This window comes from Acanthopagrus latus, chromosome 3 (genome assembly GCF_904848185.1).
Source record: "Acanthopagrus latus isolate v.2019 chromosome 3, fAcaLat1.1, whole genome shotgun sequence".
In the NCBI taxonomy this organism is placed as follows: domain Eukaryota; kingdom Metazoa; phylum Chordata; class Actinopteri; order Spariformes; family Sparidae; genus Acanthopagrus; species Acanthopagrus latus.
Window position 1 is genome coordinate 24089382 of NC_051041.1, and position 24661 is coordinate 24114042.

The 24661-nt window shown below is 40.1% G+C and overlaps 1 protein-coding gene across 1 annotated transcript; it reads right to left on the reverse strand.

Moving 5' to 3' along the window:
- Positions 1-2851: 2851 nt before the first annotated feature.
- On the reverse strand, positions 2852-4373 carry LOC119017037. Its single transcript, XM_037093429.1, has 2 exons — positions 4164-4373; positions 2852-3692 (listed from the first exon to the last, which is right to left on the reverse strand). Exon 2 carries the CDS (start codon positions 3647-3649, stop codon positions 2852-2854), a length of 798 nt encoding a protein of 265 aa, XP_036949324.1. The 5' UTR covers positions 3650-3692; positions 4164-4373.
- Positions 4374-24661: the final 20288 nt, after the last annotated feature.

Genomic DNA, 24661 nt, shown 5'->3' on the forward strand with positions numbered 1-24661 from the left:
GAGAGGCACTCTCAGCAGCTAATGCATGAAACTGCCGCAGCAGTAGGGTCAGTGATGGAAAAATGTCAAGCATCGATTTGCTGGGTTTATAATCTCGGATGATATGAAACTGTCGAGGGTTACACGGCTAAGACTGTTGAAATAACCCAAACATTTTTTTTCTGAGTCTCTGCAGTTCTAAATCACCGAGATGCACAAACAGACAGCCCTCAGACAGTTTGTTTGTTCGAATTTATGAAGAGCAACAGCTCTGTCCTTCCAGTAAGAAGGCCGCGTAGACAGCAGAAAAAACATTTGCTGGCGCTTGGATTTAGTACTTGAGAAATCCAGGCGCCAATTTGGTTGGTGAATTTCTTTGCATCTCAGAGCAAATATTTTGTACTAGCAGTATGGTCCTGCTGTCTGTGTGTGCCTCTGTGCATGTTTGTGCATGTGTTAATTTGGATTTGGGTGCTTAATTGGATTTATGATGCACTGCTGAGCGAAACGCCGCCATCCTCGTGACTGACATCTACTGTCGGCACTGGGTTTGGACCCGCTTTCATCTCACAGCCCATCTGCACCTCTCATCCTCTCCAAAAGCCATTATAATCCCACCAATCCCACAGCCTCTCACCGTGGCTGCCTCCTTTCTGGCAGCCCTGCCCTCCACATTAGGATTTGAAGCTGGGCTGGAGGCTCCTCTTCCCCCCCCCCCCCATTACCATCTATGAGAAAGCTGATTCTCTCCTGTCACTGTGCCCTTTCCTCCTCATTGCTGGTAAATGCATTAGTGGCCAGGCCACCGGGGTCGAGGGAGCTGGTTTTGGGGGAGGTGGGTGGTAATTCAGTCGCAGACCGTACTGGAAGAGGCTGCTTTCATTGGCCTGTGGGGGCCTCTTTTAGTTTTTGTCCTCGTGTGTTATTACAGGAGAACACCCAAAGTGAAGAAAAAATTACCAATGGCTTTCTGTAAAATGTGATCGCACAGCTGAGGCTGGCGGGCAGGGAGGACAAATATTAAAAACCGAGCTGGTGGTGCCACACTTCCTCCATGTATCACTTTATTTTTAACCCAGGGGGAGTGGTTACAGAGAGTGAGCACAGCTGTATACCGAACCAGGACAGAAGGTTAGACTATATGACGAGTTGACATGGCAGGCGGGGACAGGTGTGCAGCAGGAGAGAAGTAACAAGCAGTCGGCCGTCAGCAGTGGACGAAAACAGCCCGAAGAGCTGGAATATTTTCACATCTTATAGTTGTATTTAGTTAATGTTGAACTTGAATGAAGTATATTTCACAGTGAGTTAATGAGCTAACTATAGGCTCATCTTAGCAGGTAAAAGGGAGAAACTTTAGTTAAAGTGTGTGGTTGTATTTTTTGGTTAACCAACAACACTATATCTACAAGTAGGTTGTTTTCTTGACATTTTGTGTGTTTACTTTGTTCAGCTACTATACTGAATGCTAAGAGAGCTTGTGAAATGTAGCAGAGCCGCAAACATACATCTCCAAGCAGAAACTATGCAGGACTATACCATCAAACTATCCCCTCTTGTGGTACAAAGAGGTAGCAGGACATAGGACGGGCCGGGGCTAGCTGGCTAACTTCACTAGATATCTCCAGTAAAACAGCACACAGACATCTTTTACATAACATTAACCCTGTTGATTCTCCAAACTCTGTTGATAATGATTTGTTTTTTTTTTATGCTTTAACCCAAATTATGGCCATATCTTACAAATTTCTCCTTTAACAGTAGTTATATTAGATCTGTACCACAATCTAAACTTATAAGTCAATGCTAGGTTACCAGTTCAGACTCAATATTTGATTTTCCCAGCTTGGTTGTGGGTAAATTTGACATGTACTCAACACTACTACGAAAGTTTTCCCTTCAGAACATTAAGCCTATAATTACATTAAATATGTTATTTACCCATACTTACTCAGCACAGGTTGAGTGCAGCTGCCTATAACATTCTACAACAACTTTGCATGTTTTACCTGTATGCCTATAAAAAACTTGATTAAAGTTTGCATATTATGAGCATATCTTGCTCATAATATGATGTCAGAAACCTTATATATATATATATATATATATATATATATATATATATATATATATATATATATATATATATATATATATTAGGGTGCATCAAATTTGAATGGGAAATTTTAATTTCAAAATATCAATTTGGCTGATGTTGCATTTTGTTCCAATTAACATAAAAATGACTTTTCCAAAGTTTTGAGGAAATCCATTGAGATTTAGGGGTGCCACCTAACACATGAAGTTTTGTGAAATTTCGAAAAATATGCAATTTTTAGTCTAATTGCCAAAAGTTTGACCCAGAAATGTTGAGTACAGTGAACTTTTATACAGTAACATGTTCTATAGGGTTATCAAAGTAAAATTAGTTTGTTTGCCCTTCGGCAACTTGGGCATTTTTTCAGAGTTCAACTTTCAAGATTCTCCATTTATTTGTCCAATAGACAAAATGAATGGAGGTCAATGGGACATGTTCACGTGGTCTTACCCTGAGTTTTGTGCAGCAGTGATGGATGTCGGACACACATATAAAGTTTAATTGACTTTATTGTTAAACACAAAGGGCAATATTGACACACTTGAAAGAACACCCTCTCTAGTGGCTAACTCACTGGCAACTCACAGGGCTTAATGATAAAAGCTGACATTAACTAAACTTCAAACTTAGTTGCTCAGTCAGTGCCAGAGTCCGCTCCACTGTGCAACATCACCAGAGAGAGAAAGAGGAAATGGAACCTGAACTTTGAACCTAGCCAGTGTGTCTCCCCCCAGATATGTCTCCCCACCTGCCCCCCAAGAGTAACCCTCCTATTCAGGGATTAGCTTGCGTTTGCATTGGTGACATCTTCAACCTTGTAGCCAGTGACACGACACTTGGTCGGCTAAGGATGTCATGTGGAAAGAAGACATTTGTTCCAGTCTTCTTACGCTTGAGGGATGGTTTGCCCTCAGATGGTGGAGAGACTGTGTTAGTATCCTCCTCTGGCTCTTCATCACTTTCCGACACCAAGCTGGACATTGCCGTCATCTCCTCCAGCTCCTTTTCACACCGGGACCGCCTGGCTGCTGCGGCAGCTTCACGCTCCTCTCGTCGCTTAACCTTGAGCTGCCGCTTTTTGTCCAATACACCAAATGTGGCCACTCTGTCGGTCTTCATACTGGCCAAGAAAACTAAGTCTTCCGGGTTATCAATCAGCTTTTCAACATTTGGAGGCCACAGCGGAAATGTGGCATCAAGTCTGCACGTCATTTTCTCCAATTGTTTCGCTGCAGCCTCACTGGAGCGCTTGGCCTGGGAGATTTTCCGCAGCTTATTGTTGGCATTGACTAAGTCTACCATCTTGTGGCACGCACGCTTGTCGCTGACCATTGGGATGTTGGCCTTCTTGTAAAATGGCCGCACCTGCTCCAGGACGACCTTAGCTGCCTCAAACTGCGACAACGCTCCATTTGCACCAGGTTTCTTGGCAAGCATGCAGCGTAAGATCTGACGACCAGTTGGCAGCTTGGCGCCTGTGATGATGCCATCCTCACTGGTGATGCTGGGGCCCAGACCAAAGACCAGGCTGCGACTGCTAGTCTGGCAGGGACCAGTTGGTGAGTGCAGCATCTTAGGAGAGAAGGATCCTGGGATGGGTTGTGTTGTACAATGCCTGAGAATGAAAAGGATACAAGGGCAAGGACAGTGTTTAAAATCATACTTAATATCACTCAATTATGACAAACCATGCTTGATAAGCCTCAAATTTTAGCTGTACATAGTCTAACTTAAGCATTACAATGATAACTTACTGTTACATCACTACTAGAGGAGCTAGCTGTGCTCGCAAATATAATGGCATATATATATATATAGAATGTTAATTTAACAACTACAATGCTACTGTCAATAAACATCAGACATCAAAACTCTGAATAGTGATATTGTCTGCTCTAGAATACTGTTGATGTTAAGCTTAATAGCTAACTGTTGCTAGTTAACGTTAGCTAGATGTAATGGGCACCAAATACCTATAAATATGACTACATTTCATTCAAAGTATGTAAATATACAAAGACACAACTATAGATATGTAGTAACATGTAATAAGAGTAGACATAACCAACACAAAAACATAACTCACCTCAGTTTTCTTGAGCTGCAGTCTTTTTACCTCAGAGCTCTATGGCGACCAGTGAGCACTGTTCACCACTTTATCCAACAAAAACAGATGTGCGGTGGCACCCCTAAATCATCATGTATTGGAAAAATATTTTGCATGTGTTGTTTCTACATATATTGGAACACTTTTAGCACCCAGCCATATCAAAATTCAAGAATTGTGTTTTTTGATGCACCCTAATATATATATATATATATATATATATATATATATATATATATATATATATATATATATATATATATATAAATTTCAGGTTCTTTTACCCCATAACATGAAAACCTTTGATTGTGTTTGTCAATTTGTTTGTATCACTTTTATAAATGCAATATTATACTTGAGGGTGCGCTTTACTGTACCTTTGCAGAGGCACTTCAACGATGCTTTCAAAACCAAGACTGTCGAAGTAGCAAACAGAAAACAAGCCTTGCTGCACCCTCCGCCTCCATCACCTCTCAACCCACGGGACTCAAAGGATCCACCGCCAAAGCCCTGATGCTAGTTACCACAGGACGCTGCCGGGTTCACTGCCATCCTTGCCGAGTGCTGTTGCTATGGGAGGGTATACTTAGCCTGCAACTGTGTATGGGTGGGTGGTTCGTGTCAAAAGCCACCACATGAGTTCCAGGTACAAGCTTTCGATGCAGAACATTGCACTGTTTGGTGTACAGTGACTATAAAAAAAAATATTCATCCCTTTTTTTTCCCTTTATAAATGAAATCAATGGTCAATATGATTTGGGTTTTTTGGCAAAAATAATATACTAAAAATCTCTTTAATGTCCAAGTGATAAGTTTATTAAAAAATAGAAATGTAAAATTAGTGATTGCATAAATGTTCACCCCCTTCAAGTCAGTATTTAGAAGATGCACCTTTGGTCTCGATCACAGCACTCAGTCTGTGGATTGGTCTCAATCAGGCAGGCACATCTGGACACTGCAATTTGACCTAATTCTTCTTTGCAAAACTGCTCAAGCTCCGTCGGGGGTCGGATGTGAACAGGCGTTTTCAGGTCCAGCGACAAAAGTACTGGGATACTCGATTTTTATGTCTAAAAAGCCCAATTATATTGACCAAAATGCCATTTATAAAAGCAATAAAAGGGGAAAACATACAAGGGATGAATACTTTTTATAGGCACTGCACGTCAGAGAAACTGTTACAAACCTGGGATTTGTATTCATGACAGTAGTGTTCCAGTCAAAAACTCTGGGGGGCACCAAATTAAGATGTTGACTCATGTTTGTAAAATTTGCCTAAAAATATAAACATAATAAAAACATCTTTTTGGAAGAGGGCCTTCATTTTCTTTTCACAAAGTAAGAAACAGTGTTAAATTCCCTGCTGTATGACTCCACAATATAACCCAGTGTTTCCCCACACATGAATTCATTTGTGGCGATAAACCACAATATCAGCAGCAGCTACATTTTGATTTTCTATCTTTGGAGCTGCACGTCCCGTTCTCTCTTACTCAAGACAGCACTCGTCAGTGAATAGCATGATGTTATATACTCCGATACAGTGGATGGCAGTGTTGTTTTTAGTCCACCGGTAAAACCAACAGAGAAGAGGAGTAGGACTGACTGCAACTTCCTCTGCAAAGAAGACGGCTGGCCACGTCGTCGAGACCAAGCCCCCACAAAGTGCGCCAAGCCCTGAAGCCAGTATTTCTCATGGCCAAGCCATGTAATTACGTCGTCATGTGATGCACTGGGGACTTTACCCCAAAAATTGTGAAAGATGCGTCTGTAAAATGGTAATAAAAGCATCACAGCCCCCGCGTAAACACTTGTTTTACTGTCCGAATTGAGAAACGGACTGAATAAAACCGATTACATGTTATCCCAATTCAAGTTAGCTCAGCGCTAAACTGGAAGTTTGATTATATGGGAAACACTGACAACCCTTTTCCCTTACAAGGTAACAAGGTAATTTATCTTTAATTATACAACAGCAGACTGACTGCTTATCACCCGCCAAATGATCTTGACAATCAGTGCTACAGTATCCCCACCCTAGGATGTCATTTGGAAATGGAAGCTGCATGAACTCAATTTATTTGTCAAAGTTTAGGTACAGTAAACACAGCCTGCATTATGATTAGGACTAACAATGATGATATGGAGTTTCACAACTGTGTGCAAGAGCTGTCACTGACTTTATTTCCAGGTTTCGATAATTTATATAATCCATACAGGATTAGGTGAGGCAACTAGAGAAGACAGAGTGTGTGTCTCCCTGTTCTGGCCTCATACAGGTCTAACTCCCTGTACTGACCCAGGTAAAACTTACTCTACAAGGATAACCTGTATGAAGATGCAGCATGGAGAAAGATTGTGTTGGCAGTTCTGTCTTGGCTGTCTGTCTGTCTAACCTTGCTGGGATCACGTCAGTCTGTCAAGAGATTCAAATAATAAATGAAGTTAAGATGCTGTGCATAAATGTGCACAGGGGACACACCCATCCATTCTGCACCACGCAACAATAGAAATACAAACCCATAGTAACTGCTTTCAGTGTATCTTCGTGATTTATGCACCATAACCTTTTTAAACCTTAAAATAACAGCATCAAATTTTGATGGCACAGGGACTCGTAATTATGAGGGGTAGATGTCATTAAAAATAACTGAAAACAGTGATCAAGTCAGTACATTTACTTTTTGATCAAAACACCATTTGGCTTTTTAAGGAGTGTGAGATCTGACACCGAGGTAGGCAGTGTTGGGAAAGTTCACTGACTAGTTCAAAGTTCAGTTCACAAATTTTAAAATGAACTAGTTCATAGTTCTTTATTCGAGCTATTATTTTTCAAAATTAATGCCACCACCCATATAAAACCACAGGCAGCAATTATTTTTTCAGTTTTAACGCTGAAACTATGCGTCAGATTTTTTTCGCTGGCACGTACCGTGAAAGGCTGGCTGGGTGATTTAGTTCAATGTGCCGTTTCAAGTTTGCTGTTGACGTTGTTGATATACGGATTTGCTTCTTGAAACCCAGCTGGCAAAATTTACACAAAAACATACGATTTTTCCCACCTGGATCATCACTGACCTTTTCATATAATCGATTTAAGTAATCGTATGAAGAGGCCAGAGTCTGAGGTAGTGATGCTGCCTTCATTTGTTTTTTCCTACATGCTTCGCATTTTGATGACGCATGTAGCAGTGTGACTCTGTGGTGGCTGGTGTTGGGTGTTTTTTCTGCTACATATTAAGACCTGTTTACAGTGTGTTTTAGCTGGGTTTTCGCCTGGAAGGCTCTATGGAAATCGGGCACTCTTGAAGGGCGTCACGAAGTTAAACTGTGTGAGAGCGCCGTTCATAAACGCCAGAATGAACACATTCACAATAACGGTTCATCAGGCAGAAATACCGTACGTTCAGTTCACGTTCGCCCAAAATATGAATGAGTTCATGAAGGATCGTTCACTGAACGCGTTCAGGCACAACGCTGGAGGCAGGCTCAGATTGTCACATTTATCCTCTGTTGAACAGAATGCCACATTCAGTTTGTCACTTACTGTACACCAAAAGTGAGAAAAGGAAAGAACATTGAGCAAGATATGGTTTGAGCATAGCCACATACAGCTATATGACTGCAACATGTCAACTTAAACAATGCATTGAGAGTTTATTTTAAAATCAATTAAATCCAATTAATTAACATGTAATAGTTTATGTTAAGAATATCATTGCATATCATAGCATTTATGTATACACACACACATACACACACACATACACACACATACATGAAGAAAAACGTACTGAACAAAAACAAACATTATAACTGCCCGGTCACTTGAAAAACACTTTTGCTAACCACTAGCCATAAAGACAGAGCTAAACACCGGAGTTAGCATACAAGCTAACAAACTGGATTTAGCAGCAAACTACGTAGCTCGACTGCAACATCGTACGGCGATATGCCCTACTGCCAGTAACCGCCTGTACTGTAACCATCGCCACCATAGCCTTGTGGTTAAAACATAGAATAAAACATATATAAAGCAGTGGTCCTTATTTGTCCAGCAGAAAAGTCCTTACAAATCCAATGCAGCTCCCTCCACCTCTGAAACAATGAAACTTTCTTTCTGGCTCGGTCCATTTCTTTCTTTTTAGACAGTGGATTGTTTCACAGTGGACCTGTATCTTATTCTACTGTCCGATCATGATGACAGTTTTCAGAAATATAAGAAAGAAATACTTACAGACCACAGCTTTAACCCGCCACTCTCGGGTGAAAAGGGCCGAGCAGCAGTCAGTGTTGGTCCTTTGTGGCACTCTGGTCTAAATAGTATTTAGCAGCTACAATATCTTCTCCAGAGTGTGTGGACATTCACGCCATGTCTATCTGTTTCCATAATGTCAGCCAATAGCTTTGTGGGTGTGGATGTGTGCTGCTCTCCCAGGCTGATCGGCAGCCAGTTATCATTTATTAAGGCACTGCTCATCTCTCAAAAACTGTCCTTCCTCGTCACATATTCACCGCCAGCCCAGCAGGGAACAGAGTGACTCTACATGACTGCGGTAGGCGGAATCCCTGAGACCACTCAGGGTGGGATCACCGTGACAATTTGTGCTCTGGTGGAATTGTTGAAAGCGTGACGGGGTGGATGGGGATCAGTGGGTTTTAAAGATAACATCAACATGTTTTTATTTTTAGTAAAGCTGTATATGTGAGGCTTTGTGGTAAATTACAGAATGGTAATGATACCCGATGTTTGATCATTTCTTCATGACTCGTATCTGTCTGTCAATATCAGAGCCACGCTTCCTCATACTTCTTCTTCATCATTATACCAAGCCTCTCATCAAGATTTCCCCTCTGATTGCCAGGATGGGAAGTCTTTGATGAAAATCAGTGTGATGCTTCTCTTGGATGTCCCCAGCCCAAATATTCATCTTCAGCACTTGCTGAGAGCAGTAATGATCTCAGTTCTGCATTAGACTTAAGTTATTGCATTAGTATCATACGCTATGTAAGGGATCACACCCGAAGAGGTGTCCATTCACTGGAATTAATGACACCTAGAAGGACATCATTCTACCCATACCATGGTCAGTGGTATAAATGATGTACTAACAGCTTACGTTATGTGACTTATGCCACTTATGTAAAGTTGTGTTACTGTACATAATGATTTTAATGCAAATTGTGATCTTTTCATAAACCTAACCAAGTAGTTTTCGTTCCTCAAACTTACCAAGTTGTTTTTAGGCCTAAACCTAACCACAATGATAACAACATTCAGTAATATGAATTAATATATTGACACACACACGTGCACTTACACATATTTGTAAACATTAAAAAAGACAGTTTCAATGCTTAGTAGTTTTATTGGTGTATCTTTATGAGTTATTAATTGACAATCTGATCTCAATCAATCTCTATTGAGTGATACCTAGACAACTGTATAAAAATGATTAATGCTTCCTTCAATGAGGCTTTGGCTTTGGAATTAGGCCCCTGACAAACTCCAGAATGGGTTAACATCTTAACAGATGTTTTTTTTTGAATTTTGAATTACCATGGGTGCGCGTTTCTGTATGATTCTTCCTTTCCTATTTTGTTTTACACTTTTCAAAAACAGTCTGTCACATAATTTCCACCCAAGGTCCACTAACTTGCTCGTTCTGCAACTTTCAGCCACATCAGATGATGTTCAGGAGCAGGTGAAGATTGCGCCATTGTCACAGAACTGTGGATATACAACATTTGTCATTTTTGCATGTCATGACCTTCTAAACACTCTGCTACCACAACTGGAGGCCACGCGATGAGGTCCAAAACACCAGAGAAAGCATGCAAATGGACTTTGTGTAGAGATGTTTCTTCTGCTGCTGTCTCCAAGATCAAGAACTATCAAGCTCAAATCTGTATTTGTTGTGAGCCTAATAGAAATATGAATTATTGGTATGATATAAATTTCGGCAATTGGTCTGATCAAACAAAACAACAGAGGACCACTCAAAAAGAGGAAGAATGTATGGTAAAATATGCAAATAATGCAATCTGTGCACAAAAACAGAAAATGACAGATTACAAGATACTGAGATAAAAAGCACACTGTTTCATTATCTTTGTCTTTAACTGCAGCATAAGCAGCCTGTTCCCCCTGGTTTGTTTTGTTTGGACTCGGACATATTACACTAATTTAAGACCAAGTATAAGAAATAATAACCAGCATTAGCTCTTTGTCTGAGAAAAACAAATAATTTTCCAGTTTAACCCTCATTACCACTGAGACACCGGAAATTTAATATCATCTACTGTTTTCAAAACGACACATTGGGACAATACACCAAATGAACAGTCTGTAAATGACAAAAATGATGCTAATGAAGTTTAACAGAAACTGGAGTGGATTGGTAGGCCGCATGAGGCATGTCATGTCAGCTTTGTCACTATCACTGTCCAATAAAGAAGAAAAACAGAATCTAAATAAAATGTTAATTCTCAATTTTCACCTTAACATCACTGTTATTACAGCACTCACTATTAGACCCCTCACTCCTTACAAACTCCTGCACAAGTCAAAACTGCCTGACCTTCGCTCACTCTACACTCGACACTCTAGTGCCGATTGTTTTGCGAAAAAATATTTAAGAGTTGTAATGATCAGTTCTAGATCAAGTTTAATAATCAATTTGTAGTTAAATACTTCACAATAAATAGGGCTGAGTGAAATCAACTTCAATGTTTAAGTTGAAAGATAAATATCATTACTTGTTGATTAAAGTAAGAATTCTGATAAGTTAATTAGTGTAAAGCAAATTCTGCCTTTGTTGGCTGATGATACCTTTAGTATCAATATGACTTCTTTGTCCCGATGGGTTTATCACATGCTAACATCCTGCGAGCACAGTGCAGCATGGTTTGCAATATTATGCCCTGCGGTGTCTTGGTAGTGCCGTCATGGTCACAGTCATTCATTAGAGAATATGGTGTGAAAGAAATGGCTGTTAAAATTGTTCACAAAGTTGTCACAACCCCCCCACACAAAGACTTGTTTCTCTCAGCGTCGAATCTATTTGGTCCAATCCCATTTCGGAATCCTAAAAGAGCCACATTGTTGGATCATTTTCCTCCTATTCTGTCACAGTTTGGGTTTTTGTTTAGTCATTTCCTGTTTTATTTTTGTCACGTCATGTGCTACTTTCCACTTCCTGTTTTTGTCTTTTTCTCACCTTTTATCTTTGCACCCTTGTGTTTTATTTGGACATAAGCCGTAAATCTTTTTCCCTCACTCTGGTCAGTTTGTCTGTTTTCATCCTGCATCGCCTACATTCCTGAGTCTGGCATTCCTGGTCCTCGTGCGTTCCCTGTGTTCCTGCTTTTTTCCCCAAAGGCATATGGTTTCGATTCATTAGCTTTCTTGGAGTCTACTCATTGCCAGCTTTTGTTTGCCTGCCTTTTGTTGCTTGCATTTTGGACTTGGAATCCAGCATATTATTAAAGTTCACTTTTTGTCTTTAACCTTGCCGCCTCTTTGTGTCTTGTTTTCAGGTCCCTTATTGCAGTAACAAAATATTCAAGTAAGCTGAAGGCTAAATTAGCTCAGCTGCGTAAGCCAGTCAGAGTCAGAGATGAGCTTGCCTTGGCCATTCTGGGGATGAGAAATATGCCTGTCGTACACGATACTCCAAATTAGAACCCATGGCATCCATGAAAAGAATAAATAGTTCCATCTCTTAAATTGCCCAGGCGGAATTGGGTGTTTTTGACTTGGGTCCTCAAGGATCCAAACACATTGGCATTTTTTGAGAAGAAATAACTAAAATAGGAAACAAAGTCAAACAAATTTGAAAGAATAAACCACCTGTGAGATTTCACAAACAGTATACCTCTCGGGTCTCAGTAGGATGAGGGTGAAAGCAAGGTTAATAAAATACAATAAATGGAAACACAGTTAAAAAACAGTTAATATAAAGAGTGATGATGCTAATGAATGGTAATAGAGCTATCATCCAGGTTTTTATGCAGCTGTTAATTTTACATTCACATGGTGAATTGCATTACATATACATATTTTAATTATTGCACTGAAATGATGAATTGTCTTTTTTCCTATTTTACCTTGGTCTGTACCACCTGGAACAGACCTGTCAGCACCTTAGGCGTGATGCATTTATTACCCACTCCATCTCCTTCTTCTCTCATTTATTTTTCCAATCCAAGATGCTCATGATGAAGTCTTATCAATCATTCAGAAATGTCAACTCTGTACACACACCCCTCAGGCATGTTATAAAACATTCCAATATTTGAAGCAGGAGGGGGTGGGGTGGGGGTAAAAAAGCAACAAATTCAGCCACTGTCAAAACAATAATTCATGAATATAAATATCACAGTCTTCGCACGGCTCTGAACTGTCCTTGGAGTGGACAATATTTGTGTCAGGCTCCTGTTGCAGTCTCAGCGAGCCACGCAATGCTCGCCTTTATCCGTCCCTCTGATACAGCATCGCGCTGGAACGGCTGTAGAAAAGAGAGAGAGAGAAAAAAACAACCTGCACACCAATTAAAACCTAAAGGGCCTCTCACAGAGTTTCCCTCCCATGCAATTACTGCAGTGTGTGCTCAGACTGCACCATTGTCTACCTGTGGAGAGTGTTACACAAGTCCTCTTGAGCACACAGTCTGTCTTTTTCACAGAGCTTTGTGAATGGCTTCTGCAGGAAGCAGGTTTAATTAACTTTAAGCAGCAGGTTAAAGTTAATCAAAGGTCTTTTTGTTATGAAACATAATTATGTACTTACCAACATCCAGACCTCAGAAATAGGAAAGATTTCAAAACCTGAGAGGGGATGTATATATAGTTATATTATATATATAGTTATATACATATAGTTATATACATAGTTACGTTGAATTGGTGATTGATATCAGTACGTCCCCCAGGATTGACAGAAAAACATCGATCATGTTGCTTTCCTTCTGCAACTAACTGAAATTCTTCTTTCCAGGAAAACTGCCATTTGCTGGAGCATTTCTATCTCCTCTGCATTTTTTTTTACTCCAGCTCTCACTCACGGACGAGAATGAGGTGCAACAGTGCAGTTGACTGCAGGCTTTACAGTGCCAGGAACAGGTTATGATTACAACAATGGGGGAAAAAGTTGCACAATTGTGTCAAAAATCGGGAGAAATACTGGAGAATGGCGACCCTAGGAGGAAAACTGGGAGCAGCAATGAAGTTTCGCGGACAAATCAGGTTGGTTGGCAATTATGCAAAACCATTTAGATCAAAAGACTTTATGGATGGGGTGGGCTGGAAATGAACTAGCAAGTGTCTTTCAAACATGACACAAGACATTTGAAGGCAGGGCATGGCCCCGTGGATGACAATATCTGTGTCACTTCAGTGAGGTTCTCCTTCTCCAAAGTTCCCTGTGTGTGAACAAGAGTGTTAAAGAAATCAAAAGAACTTGTGATTAACATCCTGAAAAAGGAAAAAAAAAAAAAAAAAAATCGGAAGTGGGTTAGGAAAGCAATCTTGCTAAATCTCACTTCACTTTACAAGTAGAAAATGCACTCTCAAGTCCTGTACCGGGGGTGAACACTTGAATAATTCAATCAAATTAAAAATAGGATTTCATTCATCTTAAATGACAACATAGACAATTAAATAATTCATGTATTCAGTCAAGACTAACACTCCGCATTCTGTCACTTCTCATGATGAATGCCAGGCCAGATACAACCACTGAGTGGCCTAGCATACGGAAATCTAATATTGATTTTAACTCCACGTGTACATGCCAATGTATGTCTCACACACACATGCTTACAGATGTGATGCACACACTACTTAAGTCAGCGCTGTGTGTTGTATTTCCGCTATATTCATTTGCATTTGATTGAACATTTTTATTACCAAGAGCTAAAAAGGCTTTGAATTGGCTGCTGAAGTACAGCTGTCTGTTAGCTGAGGATATTGGGACTCTGCTTATTGCTTTTTGGTTATTGTTTTCATCAGTTCATCATTGCCTAAACTACCCACAAGGCACCAGTAACCATAACAAAAACACACATTTTCTGCTTCTTGATCAGGAAAAGAATGTTGAGAAAAAGAGATGGCTTTCCTTTTCCAAGTTAGAACGTATTCTATCACCTAAACTTGTGTATCACATGCCAATCTGTCCTGCCATGAATTCTCATCTCATAGAGAGTGAATCTGCTGGAGCTGTTGCTCTGAGCGGTCTCGGAGTGAATAAAAAGGGAAATCTGTGCTGAAGACAGACAATTCAGAGAAGAGGTGGGAGACTGAGTACTTAAAGACTAGCCTGTGTGTCTCATTTGTGATTAGACCCTTAAATTTGATGAGGTGCCATTTCACGCAGCGTTGCGAGCCAAGTAGGTTCTGTGCTACCGAGAAAAGCTCACCCTGAGAGAGGGAAAGTGTTGTGCGACCAGACTTTTATGTTTTCCAATTTACAGCGCGCAAGACTACACAGATGCAATACACAACATGATTATGCATGAGCCAGTGAAAGCCTCGGTACATGGGAACCGTTTGCTTGAAAGCCAAATGCGACGTGAAAACTTTACTCAGCTTCCATTTTGTCAGCCCGCAGCTGATGTGCACGCCATCGCAACTCTCCCCTCAAGGTTATGAAGCCCAGTTTTTACATTTTTTTTTACACATTCATTTGCCGCTGATGTGGCGAGCCTGTCAGGAAACTGACGGGAAGCGCTGTACGAATTACATTTCAGAGCGAGTTTTCTCCTTTCATCCCCTGCATGATGCCACAGCTCCTCCCATGCACTGAGACTTCTTGGAAGCACTCACTGGTGGGAACAAATGTTCTCTGTGTTAAGGATCAAGGAGTCTTTTCATGGGTCCAGCTGCAAAAGACAAAACAGCCCCCTGAGCAGCGGTTCAAGGATAATTGAACTTGCATAAAAGAAAAGGTGTGAGTTAAAAATGGGGGAGCAAATAGGTCACGATGAGAGGTAGAAGTTTTTCATTACAATGTGCTGGAAAAGGCAGAAATATCAGCAGCAGGCCGAGAATCATTAACAGGTATATGTAAATGTCATTGCCTTTCTGCGGTTCTTCTCCGAGCAGCTGCTGTTGTGATTTTGCAGCAGCCGCCAAAGTCCAGCTGACACGGCGTGAAGCCCTCTCATATCTCTTCTGTCACCTGAATTGTCTTTGTAGCGTAGCAGTGTTCGACAAACCGCAGCTTCTCCATTTGTTTTCTCTGATCTTGTTCATCCATAACAAGTGAAAAGTTACAAATGTCTTCTCGGTTCAGCAGTGACGACTTGCCATGCTGTGGAACAAGCATCAGACACAAAACAAAATAAACATGAAGCTTGTTGCTTCAGGGGAAAAAAAAAAAAAAAAAGACAAAATGTAGCATATTGTTTGGGAGGCTGTGAATGCATTTTGAAATACAAAGTGTCACCATAAACTTGAGCGATTCATGTTTACCGTGTAATGTTATTAAAGCTGTTGACCGAAGATGTGTTTTTTGCATTAGTTACCTGTCAGAAAAATAGTTTGCTTTTCAAGGTGGACAGGGAAAACAACATCAGTTATGGCAAATCTCCACATCCACTCAGCCAACAGAGCACATGCTGTTTAGTAGGGATGTCCTGATCTGATCTGCAGGATCGGGATTGGGGACGATATAGGCATTATTTCACTGATTGATGATTGGCAGTTTTGAACGTGGACCCAAGCCCGATTTTGTTTTCTTTGTTTTACGTCAGAGCACGATTTGTTGAAGAATGCCGCGTAACGTTACTCTGGCAAACCTGTGGATAAAATGTCTGCAGCGAGTTCACTCAAGCAATACAGGCAAAGACACTGAAGCAGCAAACAAAAGGAAATATCCTCGAGACAGCGACGTGGCCAAACATATTACAGAGAAGGTAACTGAATGAATCGCTCTGGATAACCAGCTCATCTCCGTGGTAGAGGATCAGGGTTTTCTTCGTCATCTGGGGTTTTTGAATCCCTGGTATTGCCTACCATCTTGGCGCCGTTATGCGCACTAGTTCCATCAGTCTCATACAGCACAGCATGTAAAACACGCAATCGAGGGGGTGCTGAATGCATGTGAAATAGACGAGCAACAGGTCCACATCATTTTACATAAGGAATATGAAAAAAAACAAAACAATGGATGATATGGAGGCACCGAGCGTGGGCTGCGTCGCGCACACACTTCAGCTGGCTGTACACGAGGGTCTGCTGTCACGGCGCAGCGTCACAGACTCACCTGCTAACACAAGGAAGGTGGTAGGCCAATGTTACAACAGCATATACAGTATATATTTTGTATATATTATAGTATATACTTTGTTTCAACAAAATTTTTTAAAAAATCCTATAAAAGGACAGCTTGGATGCAGGTACTTTGATTCTTATTGCAGCTGTATTATCCAGGAAAACATTAGTTGAGGCTAAGTATCAGATCAGAACTCGGTATTGGCAGATACTGAATATTAAAGGCCTCAGTTATTAAATATTCAAACCATTATATCATTTGTTGTGCACTTACTGAGTTTTTTTTTGTTTCCTGTAACTGGGATTTTCTTCGAGCTCTGAAAGCGAGAGGTGCAGAACCAGACCTCCTGGTAGAAAAAACACCTGGAGTCAGCAGATACGCAAGGCTTCTATTTCTGCCGGATGCCGGAGCACGGTGCGTCAGTTACACAAAGTTCAGCACAGAGCAGACAGGAAGTCGCACATGGGAACAATAACATAACATCTGGTTAATAATTTGACGCCAGAACAAAAATCTCAAAAAAGAGACAAACCCAAGCACTTCTTCAAGTCCTTCGCTGGAGGAGCAATGTACTTCATGAACATTAAATAGAGGTGAGAAGACAGAGAAGCGATAACCAGAGATGAGTGCTGAGCTCAGTGAGTGACCTTAAGTCAAACACACAAACACCCTCTGTGCATGTTGCTAGCTAGCTTACAGCTAATGTACACTAATCTGGTTGTTTTGGGGAAATTACCACTTATGCGAAGACGAATGAAAGATGATGGATGATTCTGCAGCCGTGTAACACCAGCACCAAATCTCTCTGATGTGACATTACATTACATTACGTTTTTGTTTAGTCTCATTCACCAACTTCTTTCCTCACTGTCTGACTCCTTCCGGGAAGTGACAGGTAACCAAATGAAATGCACTGTTACTTTCTGTGGGGTTGAACAATGTCGGAAACATCTGGGATAATGTGAGTGCACATCTTAACAAAATGTATTAAAGGTCTGGTCGTTTTAGGCGTTTTACTTTTTGAATGTTATAGGTTAAGTTGAAATAACTCACCGATGACTTTTGGTTTCAAGCAGGACATGAACAGCTGTCTCCTGAGAGAAAGTCCTGGACTTGTTTTTTTCCTCCACCTTCGGATGGTCTACAGGGAATGAAACTGCCCTGGGTTGTTGTTTTCATTTTGCTTAACCCATCTCATTTAGCAAGTTGTTCAATGCTTGCCCTACACTCCAGGCAAATCCACTTGCCAGGCCTGTTTGTTTTTCGGGCTATCCTTCATGGATTAAGGAACCTCAAAAAGACGAGTTAAGGTTATGGTGAACATACTAGTATTAGTTGTATTTACACAACCAGCAGACACGCAGCAAAGCAACGACGATTATCATTTATTCAGAGTTATGTTTGTGTGGGCCCGAGAGAGCTCAAGTTCATTATTCACTGTCCTTTGAGTTCTGTGTTGATCTGCATCAAATTCTGATTTCCGAAAATAAATAAATAAATAAACAACAACAAAAAAACACAAGCCTGGTTGATTAGTTCTCAAATATCCCACTATATCCAAATTGTCTGTCTGCTATTTGCTGCTGGGAAGTTGGTTTAGGGTGGGTTTTGCTTTGACAACTGTTGTGACTAAACCAAAAATATCAATATGACAGAATGGCCATATAACCAAAACAACAAGCTGAAAGATGCTAGATAGTGTCCTGGCTGAGGACAACATAAGCAGTGTTTCCATAAAGCATTTTTATGTGCATTTTGAAGAATATTGCACTGGAAATTGTTTGAAAACTGCAAAATGAAATGAAAAATGAAAGTTTGTACGCTCGCCTGAAGTGGTTTTTATATTTCACATCAGAGTTAATGCGCAAAATGTTTTATGTAGAACAGATTTGCAGAATAAACTCTGATGTAGCCAACATTCATATTACATGACTGATCAGCTTTTCCCGCTGTCTGCTGCGTGCTTTATCATCTTTGCATTTCTTCGTCGTCTCCAGAGCGCATGCAGCTTGGCCAGTGCTAGCTAACATGCAAGAACAATTACAACTTGCCCTATCGACAGTAACTTTGTTTGCTGGTTTGTTTACCTCTAGCCTCTGTTTACTTCTGTAGCCACGTAGCCTACACCGCGTCATCCTTTGAGGAAATTTTGCCTTTTTATTTTTGTACAATTTTGTGAACTTTCAAAAGTTTGCTTAAGTATTTGCTTGCCACTGAATGGAAACATAGCTTTAGAGTCAGGGGATAAACTACTATTTCCATCAATCCAAGAAACACCTTTCACTGAACTTACTTATATCATGTATCATAATTAAATTGCTTTAAATGCAGCATGCATCTACAGTACCATATCAGTTGCTATATGTGCTGAAATATTGTGGGTCATCAGACAGCTCTCGAATGAAGAAGGCAAAATGCATGTCACTGTGATGAATGATACAGGCACATCTAGGTTTTCTCAAAATACCACTGGTATATTATCTATTGCTTTTAAAGGTCTGAATGGACAGTTACGGGTCAGAGGACCTGATATATCAGAGTGTCTGGTCCTTTATGTGACACACGGCGCTCTTCACATCTCTTGCAGACCTTTCAATTTTACCAAAAGTGGCTAATGTAGCATATGGTATCTTATTCCTTATCTTTTATGTCTCTAAACGGTGGGCTGCTTTACCCAGAGCCATTATAGAGACAGGCTTGATGGTCCTTTTCAAAAAAAGATTTTATTACCCGCATCACTGCCTCAGCTCATTGTTAATGCTTTATAAGAATGCCATTTCAACCTGTTGCTATCTGGCATTTTTATACTTTATTATTGCTATTGTTCAGTTGACCTTTTACTTTTAGCGAGGTGTTTATTCAGAGGCAATGCACACTTCAATATGTTTTTTTGAGCTCTAAACTAATTTATATGACTGTACTCTTATAAAACATTTCAATGCTGTTATTGGTATTGATGTTCCTTACCAGAGTCAGAAAAATCGTCATTTGATGGGTTAAAAATAGCTCAACAGGCCATCTAATGTTCTACATGATCCGGTGTTGAAGTCCTTGGGACTTCTCCACTTCATTAAATTGATATTTTAAGGGTCCAATTTGATAGAAAAATACAATTTCTGAGTCTCATTCCTAGCCCATCAAATGCTGACACTTTGGGATTTTCTGAGGTTGTCAAATACTGACACTGTAAATAGATTGGGCTATCCACTAATGCAAAGTGTCAGTATTTGAGGAGTTGGCAATGAGTCTCAAATATCAACAGTCTTACAAAATTGATCTTTGAGAAAGAATGATTATTCCCCTCTATTCACAGGTGGACATCCCTCCTTCCCCAGCTCCTGTGGGAAACTGAAATTGTGCTCAATTTAAAACGCTGATCAAGAGTTCTTATCATGTCATCATTCACAGTAGTTAACACTAGTTTTTGCTTACCCTCTACAGATTATACTTCAGTTTCAGTGCCGGCGTGTTTCTGACGACAGCTTTAATGCAATGACGACCCCATGATGAACAGCAGGGCCATGGCACAACTCCATATGGACACTCCCTCATAGAATGTTGCGTACTGGGGACTCGCTCAGCCTCTATGAGCTGCTGGCTCAGCCACAGGTACCACACAGAAGCTTTAACAAAGGGCCAAGAATGTGCTTCTAGTGACTGTCAAAGCTCCAACAGACTCAATGTTTCCAGTGTGAACACACACAGTGTGACAACAGTTTCTCATGGCTGGTTTAGTCTGCTACACTGAGTGGTTGTCAGTCTGTTATACAAGTCACTCTGATCGGTGTTTCCCATGGTTTCCCTAAGCAGACTGCTGCAGCATCTTTCAAATATGCTGAGAGGAAGGGAGCAAGCCGAATTTGGATGTGCATTTCCCCTTTAACTTCTATGTAATGCACATTACACGTTGACATGCAAAAAGCTAAAAACCTGAGGTCTCCATTTACACTTAACACATTGTACGATGAACAAAAATTCGGCCAGATAACTCAGTGATTGGCAGGATTTTGCAGGCACAGGGACAATTATCAGTTAATTGATTCTGAAGTAACAGCAAATAATTGACCATCAATTTGGTGACTGAATAATCATTTAGTCATTTTAGAACTATAACATGTTAATTGGTTTTTAATAACAGTTCTCAAACAAGAACAAAAAAAAAAAGACAGGAATTGGAACGATTTCCATTATAACGCCACTTCCACATGACAAAAGACTTTCTGGTTCTGGTACCCCATGCTACTCACGTTATTCACATTTTTTTTTCAGGGAGAAGTTGAGAAACGTGGTGCCGTTTCACTGAGAGTTGCTTTCTAAATTTAAAAAAAAAGAAAAAAAAAGTGTCCTGGACAAGCAGGGGGAATGAGGTATGTCAGTGGGCAATGATGAACTGACTTCATGATGATAGCCATCTAGCTATTTACAGCAAACTGCTAGCTACAATACTGATATATCTGATCATGGTTTCCCTGTAAACACACTGACCTCTTAGGCTGTCGCGGCTACAGTGTCTCTTGGCTAGTCAGAGTGGACGGGAGAAGGAGGCCAAAGCAGGGTCGGTGCGTTTCGCAGGAAATTGCAGGCTCTGTGCTGGATTGAAATTAATCGCGTTCTCTATCAAGTTTTATCAACTTCTAATCCCATCAAAAACCAACTGCCCTAGAAGATAGGGAATGGTATTAAAGGAATCGAAATAAGAGAAAACTGGAGACCGTGGATCCACACTGCCCTACCTATATCCAAGGACCTCTTGCTTATTAGCATGAACAACGTTCTCTCACACTGGTCATCTTTACTGACAAAAAATAAAAGAACTGGCAAATTTTACTGGATCAAAATGTATAAATGTATTATGAAACTCATTTGGATGAAAAATTCCTAACAAAACATTATATAACTCCAGAAGGCCGGTGTTCCATTGAGTGGAGCAGCTCCAGGCTGTAAATCAGTATGACATTTTATATAAATGCCTTAGTTCTCTACAGTATCTTTAAGAGAGCCTGGAAGAGAAAGACGGCTTTGCTCTTGTTCCTTCTCTGGTATGTTTCTCATCTCTCTTTTATTAGTTATTGTAACATAATGTATGTGATTCCTCTCTCCTCTAAAAGTTCTTAGCACTAAAAACCTTCCAAAGAGCTCAACAAGGTTTTTTTTTTACAAAAGTGCTATAAAGAAATCTCACATCATGTTTTTTACTAAATGCTTACTGCCTTCATGTACAAATAAAAGCTCCCAAACACTGTGTCTCAGTACACCCATTTATCTTTAAACACCAGCAGTGTAAGACTTCTGCTTCCTTCAGTTGTTGCAGCACAAGAGAAAAAGCACAGAATATGCCAAAGACTTCTATAACCTAACAAGTAAAACGTCCACACAGTATCAATAGTATTGAGAATGACCCTCAGTGATACACAAATCATATTATAACTTCAAAGGCTTGATCAAGCCTCATGAATCATTTATAGGTCCTCACCATGCTGCATAAATGACGCCAGAAGTTTCGCAGCAGTTGTGTGAGTGTGCCGGATTTTGAATCCAGTCATATTCTACAAAACATGTTCATAGCCCTCCAATAAAATGTGTTAATAGATGCAAACTGCCTTCAGCTTTTTTTTGCAGGAGACTTAAAGCTTTAGGCATTACAGCGTAGAATATTTCATTCAAGGTGCGATCTCATTTTCTGAGGTGTCAGTGCCTCACACGTCCAATTCCACCAGCTCACCAAATGTTGACGGCAGCATGCAGGGGCATTTCTTCTAATTGAATAGCAGACCGTAAAAGTTAGCCAACATGTGTATATTCTGTACATTCATATCCTTTAAGGAGTTAAGCAGCTTGAAGCGAGCAAGCTAATTTGATTGACCTTTGAGGTTTTTTATTGATCGCTGAATAGATTCGGACTAAATTGACATTCCGTACTCATCTTGCCTTTAATGACAAAGGAAATGTTTGTGTTTATCCAGCTCCAGTATCAAATCTATATTAAAGAGCATATTTTAATGACAGTGACTGCAGTGAGAGGATTTGTTTGTATTCCATGGTCACACAATATTAATCACCAGCAAAACTGAAAGGGTACAAGGGTGGAGCAAAACTGTTCCAGAGAGCATATTCACCTTTAAACTCAATTACTTTATCAAAATGCTTATTAGGGACATCTCAGCTGTAGCATCAGTCAGTAACAAACAAGGGAAATTGTAATTGCATGATAGAGCAGTGCAAGGTTACAAAGATGTTAATTTTCCCTTCAAAAACAAACCTTAAACAGACCTGGAAGACGTCTGTCTCTATCTGTACTGATGTTTCTGCATATAACAGCGCTATCTATCTCAAAGCACAAACATGCAGTGCTTCGACCAGAATGCACATCAATGGCTTTTGATTTTAATATGTTGTCAGTTAAAGTAAATTAAGGGTCATTTTTGGTGTCACTATGATTTTTTTTATTGCCATCTGGTGCATGCTGGTGTCTGTAAAAATCATTTAAACATGATACTGGGCTACCAAAAGGGACCTACCTCTGTAATATGTTGATATTTAAAAAGACAACAAGAAGATTGTGAAAAAATTCTCAAGATTTGATTTCAGTCATTAGTATTGTCAAGATAAATGACATTGGCAGCTGTGATGATAAATTAGCTGCTCTTAAAGTTCTTCTTTGCAGCCGTGTTTGTGCCAACGAAAAAAATGGCTGCTTCAAAAGTAGCCTAGTCGCCAGTGTTTTTCACAAGACCGCGGGACATTTCTAGCTGGGTTAGTGGCAACAAAATCGGATGGCCGCACAAAGTGACAAAGCAAGATATGTTACACATAACATGATCTAAACAAGTGTTTTTTGTGCACTTACCTAACCAGACTATAAACACAGTGTTTTGACATCATACAACTGAAAATTTTACTTACAAAAAATGTAATTGGCACATAAAGACATGTAAAGTTTAAATATATTTGTGGTTTGCAGAACAGTCACCGAATGAATTCTGGTGCCTGGGTTCTGTTATTATGCCCTTTGGGAGGACCATTGGCCTATCTGACTCACACAACCTTAGCTCAAACAATGAAAATATTTCCATCACATGTTCTATTTGCACAGGTATTGTGTGTGTTGAAGTGTGTCGCATGGTTCAGTGTGCACACATGCTGTGCTCTGCTGTCTCTTCACTGTAGCTATGAATACAATGGAGCGCACTTGTCAGTGACCAGATGTTGAGGCTGACGGCTAAGGCAAGATGGAAGATCATGGTGGACTAGATTAATAAAAGAATTGAGAGAGAGCCCAGATGTGATCAGTATCAGTTAGTTGTTTCTCTTCAAGTGAATTCTTTATGTAATCATTAATCTGAGGAAGGCTCTGTTTGTGTTCATGAATAACATTGTCAGGGTGAAGGGACTGACTGCCCAGAGGGGTTTTCACTTGACTGCAGAGGATGCTAACAAGCACAACACATCAGCTGTTGGACTTGACTGTGATAATACAATTATAATATTTCTTTATATATTTTTGGTAATTTATAAGCCTCTTAATATATATATATATATATATATGTATATATATATATATATATATATATATATATATATATATATATATATATATATATTTTAGTTTGGTAGATAACGGCTGCATGTGTAGGAGGAGACTGGAGGGTCAGCACTGAGCACTCATTAAATAGCGAAGCAGTCCAGCTCATTAGCCACTGATGCAAAACACCTCAGAAATGGCAGGAGAGAAACACTAGAGATTTATTCATGCTAATTATGAAGGGTTTCCATTAAGACACGACTTTACTGTCTTTGATCAGTGGCCTGTTTTTGTGTAACTGCCTTAATTGTAGTATTTGTATGTGCAAGTGCTCCAATGTAACGTCTGAGTAGAGAGAACATTATTTCTAAGATCAACTGAATTCATTAGTAACAAAATTCACCCTTCCTCAGTTTAGCCAACATGCCTTTTACTGGCTAATGTTGATAATGCTAACTAAAATGACTCTATAACTTCACTGGCACGCAGCTATCTCTACTCGTGCTGCATAATGGAACATTTTTGTGTGTCAGATATAAACAATTTAATCAGTACTAGGACTAGTGACTCTGCACGAGCTGCACAACTGAGCCTTGCACTAGATGAGCCTGCTGACTTCCCTGTTGGCTCCTGGCACACATGAAATCATTTAGTGCAATACGGTTAGCCAATATGCCAAAA